Source organism: Poromitra crassiceps (genome assembly GCF_964638095.1).
Source record: "Poromitra crassiceps genome assembly, chromosome: 11".
Classification (NCBI taxonomy): domain Eukaryota; kingdom Metazoa; phylum Chordata; class Actinopteri; order Beryciformes; family Melamphaidae; genus Poromitra; species Poromitra crassiceps.
In genome coordinates this window covers 34,672,103-34,686,962 of record NC_139643.1, presented here as the reverse complement: position 1 = coordinate 34,686,962, position 14,860 = coordinate 34,672,103, and the positions used below count along the sequence as shown (strand labels likewise).

The following is a 14,860-nucleotide window of genomic DNA, read 5'->3' as shown; positions in this document are numbered from 1 at the left end:
CTCATTCCCATATCATTATGGTGTAGTTGTATAAATATGATAAAATATGAAGTTCATATATATTCCTATACGTATTATTGTTACTGTTATTGTTATGCTACAGTAATGTCACTCTCAGTAACGATTACTACAAAATCTAACTGGTGATCTTGCGGAACCTTTGTCATCAACCTCCGTGCGCCTGCCCGGAACTGTTTTCATCACGTACCGGAGTCCGGAAGTATCCAGGGTGACATTTCACAACAGGACAAATGAAGGCATGCGTCTGCACATCTACGCCAAGTGTACATAGAAAGAACAAATAATTTATTTATATTTTTTATATACGAACAAGTGTGTGGGTAAAAAGCGGCATGGCGGCGTGGAGCTGCCGGCTTCTGCTTCAGCAGGGAACCAGGCTGATTTATCTCCGAGTCGCGGCAGCATCTGAAAGGTGGCTAATGCTAACGTTAACTGTCTGGATATGTTGTTGGCCTAACTGAAGCTAACTGCTGCAGCATGAAAATGTTACTGTGAGTGGTAGGACACTGTTAGCAGTGTACCGTGTTACAAGTGATATATATCACAGATAGTGAACTTATCGTAAATAACGTTAGCTTGCTGTGATATCATCTGAATCTTGTCCCCCCAAACATTGTTAGCGTTAAGTTGTATTATTGTTTATCTCTTCGTCTTATGTCGGACTTGTCAGCAAGGACTCTGGAATGACTGGGTGGACTCAGTAGCAGATTCATATGATATTCTCATGCAGTCTGTCTTTAACTCACTAGCAGGGCAGAGTGGCATGAGATCTGAAGATAATTAGAATGACAGGTTAAGACAAACCAAGCTAGTGTGAGTAGGTTGTGCAATAAAACAAACAAATTAAACATGCCAAAGGGTTATTGCACGTGTCTGGCTGGCCTGACTGTGGATCTAAGTGGTGGAAATCTTGATTAAATGTTTCTCTTGCAGTCCTGTCCTGGCGCTGGGTTGTGTCCGGACAATGAAGACGACCACGTGGTTTGATGAACACCTCACAGATGACAACCAGGAGTACATGAGGAAGAGCCTAGGGGAGGAATACAATAGACAGACAGCTGACAAGCTCAACCCACTCAAAGACGAACCCTGGCCGAAGCAGGAGTGGACAGAGGGTAGGTGTCTTCACGTGAGAGCTGAGAGAGACCGTTGTCCATCATAGCTTTGTCCTCTTCCTGTTTGGTCTTGCTGTAACTGTCCTTCCATCTGTCCTGTTTCCAGGTAGTCGAAGAGTTGGGCTGGTAGCAGTGAAGTTGGGTATGGCTCCTGTCTGGACAAAAACAGGGGAAAGACATGTAGTGACCATGTTGCAGGTAACTCACCAGTCCCATTTTGTCTTGTGTGTGTTGACACTGCATCAGGGGCAAAGCTGTCTTCAGGAGTGAGTGTGTGTGTGTGTGTGTGTGTGGGCGTGGATTCCATGCCTACCAACAAAAGGGTCGCAGGTTCAACCCCCGTGTTACCTCCAGCTTGGTCGGGCATATATATACAGGCACGATTGGCCGTGTCTGCAGGTGGAAAGCTGGATTATCGGTCTTCTGTATTAGGGATGCCACGGTGTGGACATTTTCCCACCGGGTAACACGTGACAGCACCGGTGTTACCGGTTTCACCGTAAAAAAAAAAATCCACCTCCTCAGCAGTCCTCACGGTCCGGATTTTTTATTTAACTGCTCTCAGTCCGACACACCCGTCGAGATAGTCACCAATGCAAGCGTGGTAGAGATGTCAGGTTAACCACAGAGAATAGTTTGGAGCGGTTACGTTTGTCGGTCTATAAATTAGGCTACTTTGCACACTGTCCTTTCTACCCCATGTTTCTCCCCCAGTCAGTCAGCCCCTCCCATCCCTGCTGCTGCGCGCTGTCTGTCAGCCTCACATAACGTTAAACACTGGGGACAGATCTCCTGTCTGTCAGCCTCACATAACGTTAAACACTGGGGACAGACTCTCCTCCTGGAGAAAATAAATTAACGTCATTAGCCAGAAATCTGGGGATATTTTCTGGCCATGGGATTAACGTGACCAGCAAGCAGCAGTAAGCCAGGCAATGACGATAGCTGAGTAGCATCAGCATGTGCTTTTATCACAGCTAAGTCATCAATGCTAACGATTACCATCAATGTTAGCGGAGGTTTAGCTAACATATTAGCATCAATGGTAGCGGAGATTTAGCTCTGTTAAAACCACATTTCCAGAGATGGCAGTGGCAAGAGAATACACACAGGCTTAGATAAGGGTCTTACCTACATGTGTATGAGGGGGGATTGTGTTCACAACATGTACAACTAACGTTACTTGCTGGTCTGTCTAACCAGAGATATGATGCACTCAGACAGCCAGGATAGAGGGAGCGCTTGTAATATACTGTACACCAGAGCAGCTGAGCGCATGCTGAAACTGTCACGAGCGGGTGGAGTTGAAGGTGTTACCGGTGGGCATGTTATGTAATCGGTGTATGCCTCACCACCGTGTAACATCGGTAACACCTCCCACGCGCAACGTCCTGCCAGTGAAACCCCTCTCTGTCAGGTGAAAAGATGCAGCTGCCGATGCCACATGTATCCAAGGAAGCATGTGCTAGTCTACAACTCTCCCCAGATCGGCAGAGGGAGGCAGGCAGAATTGGCTAAGTACAATTGGGGAGAAAACGGAATAGAAAATAACTTGATAAAGAAAAGGTCTGTGTGGGTGCGCATCCATAATGAAGTGACGGGTCGAAACGGCAGTCAAATAAATTGGATTGTTCTGAGGAGTGCAGGAATATCAAGCAGGTTTGAGTTTCACCTGCAGGCTTCAGTGTTGCATTTGAAATGCTCCAGTGTATCAAGCCTCCACTAGGAAGCAGCAGGGATTTGATCCCAGCTGTAGTCTGCTCAAGGCTCAATCTTAATGATTCATCTGTCAGTGAATAATTTGCATGCAAACAGAGTAGACGCTGTTCATTCTGTGTTCACTCTGCTCAATATAAGGACAGAGTGACATGCTCACCAAATACCAGCAAACATGACCTATGATTTCTGGAATCAAAAAGACGTTCCAATCAGAATAAAACCAACCTCATAATCATAGTTTGATATTAACTCATTGCAGTGATATAATGTTGAAGTTGTTTAATGAATCCCTGTTTCAATTTCAGTAATATCACAAGTTATCAGGTGTATTTTTTTGTAAACACTTATCACCCCCACTACACATCAGATTGAATGCAAATGATCCTAAACCAATGATGATCCCCATCCGGCGATTCATTTTTGCCAGACCCAGGAGGGCCGGCGTAGAAGAGCCTCAGGGGCTTACTGACTGACAGACTGACTGACTGACTGATTGACTGACTGACTGACTCTGACTCCCCACTGTTGAAACAACATCAGCTGAATGAAGCCTGTGACACAGGTGAATGTAATCACCGGTGTCAACCAAACTCCACAGCTCCAGAGTGGGAATATTTTGGCTTTAAGCAGAATTAGGCCATAGGTGCTAGAGACCTGAGATTTGAGGGGCGGGTAGGGTTAGTGGCAAGATCTGAAGATATTTTCCCTAGGCACCCCTTCCATGAAGGTCTTGGTGTTTAGATCTTGTATATCGCTGTATGTTGTAGCCTGGCAGAAAGCATTGTCCTAACTGTCGATGCAAACTCTGTTTTTCTCCAGGTACAGGACTGCCACGTGATAAAGCACCTGTCCAAAGAAGAATTTAATGGCCACACCGCCGCCCTGGTGGTAGGAGGGAAGAACGTATCACCATTCTATGTAAGAATTATTATCGTATAAGATACGTGCATAACAATTTCTCATAGCTGCATGGGTGGCAGAGCTCAGTCTACAGACTGATTTCAGTCAGTCTTAACCCATAACCTCTTCCCCCCGAGCGGGCCCGCCGGCGGGCCAGCAACTGTCATCTCTCCACAAATGACGCTCTACAGCAGGCTAGTATTGAGTGACTTTGCTTTTGTAAACATTACTGTTGCTGCTCAGTGCTCTATAAAGATTTAGTTACGGTATATTTAAAAATATAAATACATTCTAAACATGTTTAGATTTTTTTTATAATTTTTAAAAAGGAATTATTTAGTAATGAAAAGAGACCAATAACAGTATATGTGATGAATGCAAACACAAGCTTTGCCGTACAACCAGGACACCAGTTAAAAAAGTAGTTAAGTAAAAAAAAAAACGCCAGCACCCATGTAACTGTGGAATTGGTTGTGATGAAGTCAGGGCTTAAAGCTGAAAGATTTCTGTCATATGGACATTTTTTGATTCACAAACTATTTTCGGTTTTCATTTTTTCTGTATTTTTGTCCAATCATATTCATTGAACTAAAGTAATATTTTACATTTACCAATGGAATGCGAACAAGCTTCTTTTTTTTTCTTTTCTTTTTTTTATACAATCAACAGCAAGCTACTTTCTATCTACCGCCGATTCCATAGTGTAGCACAGCTGAAATATGGAAACAAAGTTTATGAAATCTGCAAATGTACACTATAATATATATATATATATATATATATAGTCAGCAAATGGTGATAGGTTAGGTATGGATTGAATAAGCGGGTGGAGATGGCAAACTTTTTTGACACGACAAAGGAAGCGGCTGTTTGTTCTGCACTGTGTGCTCAACCAGCAGAAAGAAAGTGTTCTTTCCACATGAGTCTAAATCCCAGACACAACGCCGCTATGTGCTCACTCCGATATCTGACCACCCCGTGAGCCTGAGTTACAGCTGCCGCTCCGGCAGCAATGACAGACCTGAATGTGCTCCCGTCTTTCACTTACTATTGTCATTCAGCATAAGACTGTGGCATTGCATTGGCTGTTCTCTACAGGCCTCCCCAAGGATCACCTGGTAAGAAAAAATAATTGATGTGGAAAGTCCATAGAGGCACCAACCACGCACAACCATGCCCTCGAATTAGTAATCCGTGCACACAGTCCTAAACCATGCCCCCGCGGATTAGTGGACCATGTGCACACTGCACACAGAATTGTAATGCCTATTGGTAACGTCAAACAGGGACACCATAGCGGCCCACACAGTTGCATATACAATTTAATTAACCTCCCTTTTCTACAAGCATGATTTACAGCGTGTAAATAGGTTTCATAATTGTCACCGAAAAACACACATCGCATCATAACTAAATTAGACATACTGATGTGACTAATTAATGGTTATGGTTCACATAATCATCTAGGTGGCTAATGGCTATTATAGCTCGCTATATGTATGCCAAGTTGTGTGTAATCTGTGGGTACGGTTTAGGAGTAAATATGAAATATGCGGGTGGAAATATGCGGAAAACCATGGACATGGATTTCCGCATAATGTTTTTGTACCAGGCGACCCCTGGGGGAGCTCCACAGATCGTTATTGCACTAGGTCTATAGTTATTAATAATAATAATCAATCCTTCACCACGGCACAGAAATGTGTCAATTCCTTTCGTCGTTCTTGTTATTGGAGTAGTTTTATAGAGGAAGAAGTCAGCAACATTTCAAGCTCAGATTCTTTTCTTTCTTTAAGCCCTGTGAGTGTGACCTATTTTAATGTTACCCCGAAGATATCTGGCTACTGCTGTTAAAACACTGAGCTGTCATTTGGTTCAGTTTGTCAGATTTGATTCTCTTCCAGTACTGTATACAGTATGTTATACTGGGAAATGCAGCATCAAAAAGCGCTGAGTGGAAATAATAAAATATACTGGTGGTAACAAGCAGCAACTGACAAGAGCAGCAGAACTTAATGTTGATACTTGTTACAGCTCATTTTTAAGCAGGGAAAACTTGAGGCAGACAAGTGTTTTGTCAGTGAGGTATTAGTGACGTTTCTCATGTCTCCTTAGCATTGACCTTTTATCAGCAGCCCTGTCATAAGACTTTTCATCAGTACAGATACAGATCTACGAAGCTCCAGTGTGCAGAGTTTCCCATAGAAATGCTTCAGGCTTCAAAGTTAAGTGCAGCAGGAGAGAGCTTTGCTGGATTTATAGCTAGATTTATCACACAAAACTATGCTGAAGAGACCTGCATAATTGCACTTGAACCTGAAATAAAGAAAATACGGACCTTGTACCCATAATAATTTTTACAGCGGGGCGTTCAAAAATAAGGTGGATACAGCTACAATGAAGTTTAAGCTGAAAATGTCTCAGGGGTAAACGACAGGTTTTGATGTCAGCGAATCAAGAAGTAAGGGCTTCTTTGTGAATCACCAATCCCAGACGCAGGTGTGCGGCCTTGTTGAAATGATTTCAGTGAGTGCATCAGTACTTTTTGAACATTTTCAGCACATTTTAACAACTATATGTTAAAATGCTAATATAACAGCCGACAGGAAATAAGCTGGGTTTGAAACTGTTCCCTAGTAACACAATTCCGTGAAAATAGTCTATAATCGTGATATGATGTTTCCATACCATTTGATCTCTAGTACTGAACATCAGGTTGGTGTAATTTCCTTTGAAGCATTGTATCAGCAAAAAGAAAAGTTGAATAGGGTGATGTTTAATTAATTTGCTGCTTGCAGGCGTCTTGATGGATGCCTGATGCGGCGCTTCACTGGGTGAAAGTGAAGTTGGGTACGGTTGCGTCAGGCTCCAGTCAGAGCTGATCAGAGTGAGGAGCTTTGGCAGGGCGAGTGTCAGTCAACAGGAAAGAGAGAGAGTGGGTAGAGTGACTGGAGGGGATGAGATGAGAAGGAGCCGAGGGAAAGCAAATGTCAGAGCCACTCACTGCCGCGTGTGTGTGTGTGTGCGCATGCGTGTGTTTGTGCGCGCGTGCGTGTGTGTTTGGCCCACAGTTAATTTTAAAATGCCAAAGTCCAACTGCTGCTCATTAATTTCCCATCGCTCCTCTCTCCCTTTCTCTCCTCCCTCTTTCTCCCTCCTCCTCTCTCTCTCCCTCTCTCCTCTCTCTCTCTCTCTCCCTCTGACAGCGGTCTGAGCAGGAAATGGAGACCTTTAGGAATGCAGGAGTGCCTCCAAAACAGAAACTGACCACATTTAAAGTCTCCGACAATGCCATCATCAAGCCAGGTATACACACACACACACACACACACACACACACACACACACATCCACTGCATTTATATTTCACTGGCCATGTCACAGGATGATTGTAGTCTTAAACTGGCCATGAGAAGCGGCTGAACAAAGTTTTGTGTTGTAACCTTGGTTGTTGTGTGTTGCAGGCACCCCTCTGTACGCAGCACATTTCCGTCCAGGCCAGTATGTGGACATCACAGCCAAAACGTAAGCTTTGTTCTGCCAACTTCACGCCTCAGGCATCAGCTTTGTTCTGCCAACTTAACGCCTTAAGTCTCCTTGGCTTGCGTTCTTCTCTCATGCCGACTCTCATCTCCAGCATCAGTTTTCCAAAATGCTATTTTAGACTTTGGCAAGAAAGTGAAAAATCCCCTTTTGCATCACTACACTCTGACTGTGTGTGTGTGTGTGTGTGTGTGTGTGTGTGTGTGTGTGTGTCTGTAGAATTGGTAAGGGTTTCCAGGGTGTTATGAAGCGATGGGGGTTCAAAGGGCAGCCAGCCACCCACGGCCAAACCAAGACGCATCGGAGACCAGGGGCCTCTGGACCCGGAGGGGTGAGACACACACTCATGAAAATGCGCCCACACGCACTGTTCTGTCTTTTCTCTTACCCATTCCAGACAGTTTGATTTCCATAATCCAGCGATGTGAGTGTGTGTTCTTCATCTTATGTGTGTAGGACCCAGCTAAAGTCTGGAAAGGAAAGAAGATGCCTGGCCAGATGGGCAACGTCTACGACACAGCTCATGGTCTCAAGGTAGACACACATATATTATATTATATTATATTATACATATACATTATTTTTTCTTCCAATTTTCTCCCATTTTCTCCCAAACTACACCCCCTGCTCTCCCAGTCGTTGCTCCACCTCCTCTGCCGATCTGGAGAGAACTGTGTAGACTAGCCCATGCTTCCTCTGATATGTGCTCAGTCGCCAGCCGCTTCTTTTCACGTGGTAGGAGTTTCACCAGCAGGATGTAGCGCGTGGGAAGATAAAGGATCATGCCATTCCCCCCAGTTCCCCTCCCCCCTGAACAGCCGCCATGACCAGAGGAGGCGCTATTGCAGCGACCAGGACTCATACCGCACCGGCTTCCCACCCGCAGACACGACCAATTGTGTCCTGACCAAGCCGGAAGTATCGCTGCTGGGAATTGAACCCGGGTCTCCGTGGTGGTAGGCGAGTACTTTTACCTCGACACTACCCAGACGCCCCCTGGTGGTAGGCGAGTGCTTTTACCTCGACACTACCCAGACGCCCCCCTGGTGGTAGGGGAGTGCTTTTACCTCTACACCACCCAGACGCCCCCAAACTTGTCTTATCCATGATTGCATTTTCAACTGGATAGTCCTTAATCTACCTCCTCTCTCTGTCTCAGATATGGAGGGTGAACACCAAGTATAATGTGCTGTATGTGAGCGGCTCTGTCCCTGGACACAGGAACTGCTTAGTGAAGGTAAAACCAACAAACACACACCTATCATTTCATGGTCACTTTTCGGGACATTACATAGACTTAACATTCATTCCCCGGAGACTTACCATAACCTTAACCATAACCACTACTTGCCTAACTCTAAACTTAACCTAACCCCAAAAAGAAGCCATCCCCAATTAACTAGTCTTAAGTCTGTCCCCGAAAGTAGTCTATGACAGACCACACACACACACACACACACACACACACACACACACACACACACACACACACACACACGCACACGCGCGCGCCACACACACAAACACACACACACACACACACACACACACACACACACACAGAGTGAAAGTGGAAGGTGACCTCACACTCAGTCACTCAGAGTGCTTGGTGTTCTGAATGGGACAAGTCACCTTGCACCTGTAAAACACAGTAACACCTGCAAGACAGTGTGATCCATCTTCCTTAATACTATGCTGTATCAGCTGTGTGTGTGTGTGTGTGTGTGTGTGTGTGTGTGTGTGTGTAGGTTTAGGGGGGTGTGTGTGTGTAGGTGTGCGTGTTGTTTGTGTGTGTGCCCGCGCATGAATGTGAGCTTGCACCTTCATGATGTTTAATATCCAAAGCATCCATCTCCATAGTCAGCATGTTGTGTGTGTGTGTGTGTGTGTGTGTGTGCGTGCGTGCGCGCGCGCGAGTGCACAGCTCTTATTTGTTTTGCAGACAAGCGATAATGAATACAAATCTGTGTCTTGTTTCACCCAGCTCAGCTATCTTTCTCTTACACACTCCCACACACAATCAATTCCCATATTACTCCAAAGGGCACCTGTGCAAGTTGCTACGGTTTGTTACATAGATAATTGCCTTTGGTGCGTGTGCGTGCGTGTGCGTGCCCGCGCACGTTTTATTTGCTATACTGTCTGGTTTGAATGTCTCCACTCCATGTAGGGTACCATTTTATGAACTGCTGTAGGGTGGGGGGTACAATGGTTAAAGAATAAAGATACAAGTGTCATTATTACAGCTGTAACAACTAAAGTGTGTGTGTGTGTGTGTGTGTGTGTGTGTGTGTGTGTGTGTGTGTGTGTGTGTGTGTGTGTGTGTGTGTGTGTGTGTGTGTGTGTGTGTGTGTGTGTGTGTGTGTGTTCCAGGTGCGGGACAGTGTCCTCCCGACCAGGAGCTCCACCCTGCTCAACCCTCCGTTCCCCACCTACTTCACTGAGGAGGAAACGGAGCTGGAAGAAGACCTGTACGACAAAGACATGTTCATTCACACAGAACCCTCGCTAACACTTGCCTGACACACACACACACACACACACACACACACACACACACACACACACACACACACACACACACACACACACACACACACACACACACACATACACACACACATGCAAAAACATGTAAAGCACATAGTATGTCCTGATAATAAACGGTCACTCTAGTGAATGTCTTGAGCCCCGCTGGTTATTTTGCGCGTGTCACAACAGCACCTCAGCGTCTCTGTGGTCAAAAGCACGATGGTCCCCTTTTCCCCTGAAACCATGGTAACCACAAGAGTGATGATGTCACCAGAGGATCCCCCCAAGCAGAGAGGAAAAAGACAGGGAGGAGAAATGTCTAATATCCATGCAGGAGACGGCAGAAGAAATGAGCTGGAAAGCCGAGAGAAACAGTAGTGTGGAATACATGCAGACGGAGAGGAGAGGAGAGGAGAGTGGGATAGAGACAGAGAGGGGGAGGGGGTGGGCTATGAAAGATGGGGTGAGGAGAATGACAAAAAGGAATAAAATGCAAAGGAGGATTGAGAGGAGTTAGTGAAGGTGTGGGAGCGAAACAATGCACAGAGAGAGAAAGGCAGGATGCCGACTGGCAGGCTGACATTTGTGCATAAGAGGATAAATGAGGACATTAATGTTGCAACAGGAACCACTGGGCGATTAAGTGTGTGTGTGTGTGTGTGTGGGGGGGGGGGGGGGGGGGGGGATTAGGCAGTGTTTAAAGGAGGAAATCTCAAGCTGCGGTTGAGAGATGTGTGTCACCCCGCCCCCTTTTGTGGCGATACATCATTGAAGGTGAATTGTGTCGTCCAAAGTCTTTGAGTGTGTTTGATATCTGCTGTGAACGTGTCCTCGGAGGCCTGCGTCTGCGCTCTGCTCTGTCTCTGCCGGGTAAAAACCAGGCTTTCGTTTGAAATGCTGACAAGCGGGCAGGATGGCCTGAAACAACAGACACACAAACACACACAACATCCATGTCGTGTTCCCTAATTGAAACAACACAATGCTCTTAGATCTGCAGACATACAAATGCATAACAAACCCCACATCATCAGCCTCCTGTGGGGGTGGAGGTAGGGGGGGGGGGGTTCTGCTGTTAAAGCAGCAGAGCCGAAAGAGGAGAGGAGAGGATGAACTCCAGCCCAGAGATCGTAGCTGTGGTCTTTTCAAGTTGTCTCAAAGGAACTGTTCACCCGAAAATGGCAATTCTGCCATCGTCTACTCGCACTCATGCCAAATGAAAGGCAGCTGAAGTGTGTTAGTCCACATAACACACAGGGAGGTTGCCTGCACAACTTCGTCGTGCTGTAGCAGCCTCCTCCAAAACAACTGAAGTCAATGGGGACCGTTCTTTATTAGAGTTGCAAAACAAAAACTGCCAAACAATCACACTGAATAGAAAGCAGAGATTGGAAGTGTAGTGTAGTGTGTAAGTAGGATTTTCAGGTATCTGTACTTTACTGAGTATTTATTTTTCTGACAGCTTTTTACTTTTACTCCCTACAATTTAACACAAATATCTGTACTTTCTACTACTCCTTACATTTTCAAAACCGGCTAGTTACTTTAGTTTTAATGCACGACAGACAAATATGATGTAACGTTTGTTTGTCTCTTGTCTGGCGCTCTCCCATCTTTTACGTGTTATGTGCACCTTTTTCGTGGAAGAACCATATCACACAAATTATTCAAAGTATAGTCTTTATAGATCTTGGAGGGGATCTTTTAAGTTGAATAGTCTTTGAATTATATTAAGATGACGTGAGATTCTATTAGCGGTGCACAGAAACCCCTGGTAGAAATACCTTTTACTTCTATACTTTTGAGTACATTTCAAAGTCTGTACTTTTTTACACTCTTGAGTAAACAAGTTGAATCAGTGCTTTTACCAGTCTTCTTTTACACAAGTAACTGTACTTCTACTTATTAAGAATGTGTGTACTTTTCCCATCTCTGTTTATCGATCACGTGTAAAATTAGTTCAAATCCATGTCGACAGATTACATGTGGTTAGAAACTGACAACTACTACCCTCAGTCTTCTGATCTAAAAGGCAGCCATCTTATCCATTAGGCCAGGTGGTATGCATGCTGGTACAGGGTAACTTCTTATTTATTTGCCACTAGAAAAAGGTTTTTGTTAAGTGAGATTTATTAGATGACTTTTGTTTAGTTAAATTGTTGTCCTGCTTTGCTGTTTATTTAAACCGTTGTCATCATTTGCCATTCAATCATCTGCACATCAACTACACCCTTGAGAAACATCTCCCTCTGGTCCTCAGACTTTGATGGGTGTGCCACGTGCCAAGCCTTGAAGTGTAACCAGCAGTCCCTCAGTTTAGCACATGGTCCTTGGAGCTGGAACAGCCTTGGCAGTGGACATGGATCAGAGGAATCAGCAGCAAGATGAGAAACTGATAAGGAGATCCAAACTGCAATGTGCAGTGTGCACCTTTATTGTGAAAAAAACCATACACAAATTATTAATCAAAGTATAGTCTTTATGCATCTTAAATTATATTTGGAGGGGATCTTTTAAGTTTAATAGTATTTGAATTACATTAATATGACGTGAGTTTCTATTCGCTTCGCACAGGAATTACTTTTTACTTTTATACTTGAGTACATTTCACAGCCTGTACTTTTTACTTGTACTTGAGTACCACAAGTTGAATCAGTACTTTTACTAGATTAGCTGTACTTCTACTTAAATAAAGAAAGTGTGTACTTTTCCCATCTCTGATAGAAAGAAACCATCATTTGTTGCAAAAATCAATCAGTTGTAGTTGCACTGGTCCCATAACTGACTTCAGTTGTTTTGGTGACGGCTGCTATGGAGTTGTGCTTGTAACCTCTGTGTGTTATATGGACAAACTTCACCTGTGTTTCAACTGGCATGAGGGTGAGTATGGAATTTTCATTTTGGGGTGAACTATGACTCTACTAACTATGGCTCTCGCTCTGTCTAAGCATACAGAAAGAGAGCAGCCACTCAAAGCAATCACACAACCATGATGTAACATGATTGTTCTGGGTCCAGGCGCCCGGCCCAGGCCAGTATGTGGACCTTGCAGTGACGCGTGTGTGTGTGTGTGTGTGTGTGTGTGTGTGCACACCAGTGTTGGGCAAGTTACTTTCAAAATGTAATATACTACATATTACTAGTTACTTTCATTTGAAAGTAATAAGTTACTTTACAATATTACTTTCTGTGTAGAGTAACTCGTTACTTATTACACTACTTTTGCATTACTTTTACCAAAACAACAGTAGCAGCAAAATTACATCGCTGCCCCGGAACCATCCCGAAAAATGATTTAAACCACCTTGAAGTCAGTGTAAACAATCCAAAATTCTAAATGTTATTATTTTCCTTTGTTATTGTCATCTATAGTGGTTATTTGCATAAAAACACAGTTTGATTAGGAAATGATTGTATCTTTTTTAAATATTTGCTTTGATTTGATCAAATGTAACTCAATTTGTAACTTGAGTTACTTGACAAAGTAACTGGTATAATATTACTGAAATCCTATAAGTAATAAGTTATATTACTGAGTTACTGCTAAAAGTAATATATTACATGTAATATGTTACTTTTGTAATGAGTTACCCCCAACACTGGTGCACACACGTGTGTGTGTGTGTGTGTGTGTGTGTGTGTGTGTGTGTGTGTGTGTATGCTCTTGTGACAGAAAACCATACCTTTAGCCCTTCTAACATCTAGTATCCCATCCAAAACAAATGAACTGATTCAAGAAAAACACAATGAATGTATATGGATTGAAATATCTCTAGCAGACTAGCAGTGGTTCTCAACCTGTGGCATGGGTACCACTGGTGGTACGCGGGGCTCATATGGTGGTCACTTCTGTGGGGGTACTTTGTTTAAAAAGGTTGAGAACCACTGATCTATCCACCTTATTTCTAGCTGCCATGATGCCTGATGGGTGCTTCTTCCGCTTCCGGTGTAATAGACTGTTTTAACTTGACAAAAAAAACGTCTATGAGGATTTTACAGCAGAGCCATTCTGCTCTACAGCCGTGTCGTTCAGGTGCGCAATATTGTTTTTCCCATGATGGCGAAGGCTAGGCGAAGGCATGACCCGCCCCTCTCTGTCTCTGATTGGCTGACTGTACTCGGCTGCTCCCACCTTCTTTCCAGGCAAGCCAGAATTATCTCAAACGTGAGCAGCAGGTGCAAAACCATCATTAAATCAACAAGCATGAGATACTTCATTATGAACGTTACAATTGCAAAGCCTATATCTGAGTTATTTCAGCCTACTTAGCCTATTGCACAGACGTGTAATTTTTTCTTGTCATTCCAAATTTAATCACATTGTTGCTCTGATTAAGTAGAAGTAGCCTACAGTTATTTGTGTAAAAAAAAGACTGGTAAAGCAGAAGTACTGATTCAACTTAATTACTCAAGTAAAAGGAAAAAAGTACAGGCTCTGAAATGTACTCAAGTATAAAAGTAAAAGGTGTTCTGTGCCAGGCGAATAGAAACTCATGTCATATTAATATAATTCAAATACTATTCAACTTAAAAGACCCCTTCAAAACATATTTTAAGATGCATAAAGACTATACTTTAATCTTCAAGTCTTAATCACTATGACCCACTAGCTCAGAGAGTTGCATTGCTGCCTAGCAGTTTGGAGCTTCTTGAGCCTCAGTGACTTTTGAGGTTGTGGGAGTCAGTTTTTAGTGTCGACAGCCAGAGGAAAGAGTAATTTAAAGCCCTGAGAAAACCTCATTCAACCAGTCTGAAATTTTACCTACATCGGAACGTTTTATGTTTCTTTGTCCCGCCCTGGCTGCCGCTAGGCGTAAAAATAACTTTTTGAAAAACTGCTCTAGACTCAGTATATGACATGTCTGGATCTCTTTGCAGTCTGTCCACATTGTCGATTTCTGTGGATCTGTAGGAGGCGCTGTGTCGCTCTGTGTATCTGCCTGTAGGAGGCGCTACGCTGGTGATGTTAAAGACAGGGCAGTGCTGTAATATGTCTCCTCCATCGGGAATCGAACCAACAGACAGACAGA

The 14,860-nt window shown here is 43.9% G+C and overlaps 1 protein-coding gene across 1 annotated transcript; it reads left to right on the top strand.

The window, feature by feature from the left end:
* The first annotated feature begins 221 nt into the window (after positions 1 to 221).
* Positions 222 to 9,937, top strand: mrpl3 (mitochondrial ribosomal protein L3). The gene is made up of 10 exons (XM_083646287.1): positions 222 to 433; positions 955 to 1,140; positions 1,247 to 1,334; positions 3,675 to 3,773; positions 6,962 to 7,061; positions 7,220 to 7,280; positions 7,518 to 7,629; positions 7,755 to 7,832; positions 8,458 to 8,535; positions 9,672 to 9,937. The coding sequence occupies exons 1-10, from the start codon at positions 354 to 356 to the stop codon at positions 9,819 to 9,821; spliced, it is 1,032 nt and encodes a 343-aa protein (XP_083502413.1). The 5' UTR covers positions 222 to 353; the 3' UTR covers positions 9,822 to 9,937.
* Positions 9,938 to 14,860: the final 4,923 nt, after the last annotated feature.

Excerpts from the sequence above, each read along its gene's own strand:
- mrpl3 (XM_083646287.1), top strand. The coding sequence starts at position 354 with ATGGCGGCGTGGAGCTGCCGGCTTCTGCTTCAGCAGGGAACCAGGCTG. Across the intron at positions 434-954 it reads GTCGCGGCAGCATCTGAAAG|TCCTGTCCTGGCGCTGGGTT; the intron begins GTGGCTAATGCT and ends TTTCTCTTGCAG. Across the intron at positions 8,536-9,671 it reads ACAGGAACTGCTTAGTGAAG|GTGCGGGACAGTGTCCTCCC; the intron begins GTAAAACCAACA and ends TGTGTGTTCCAG.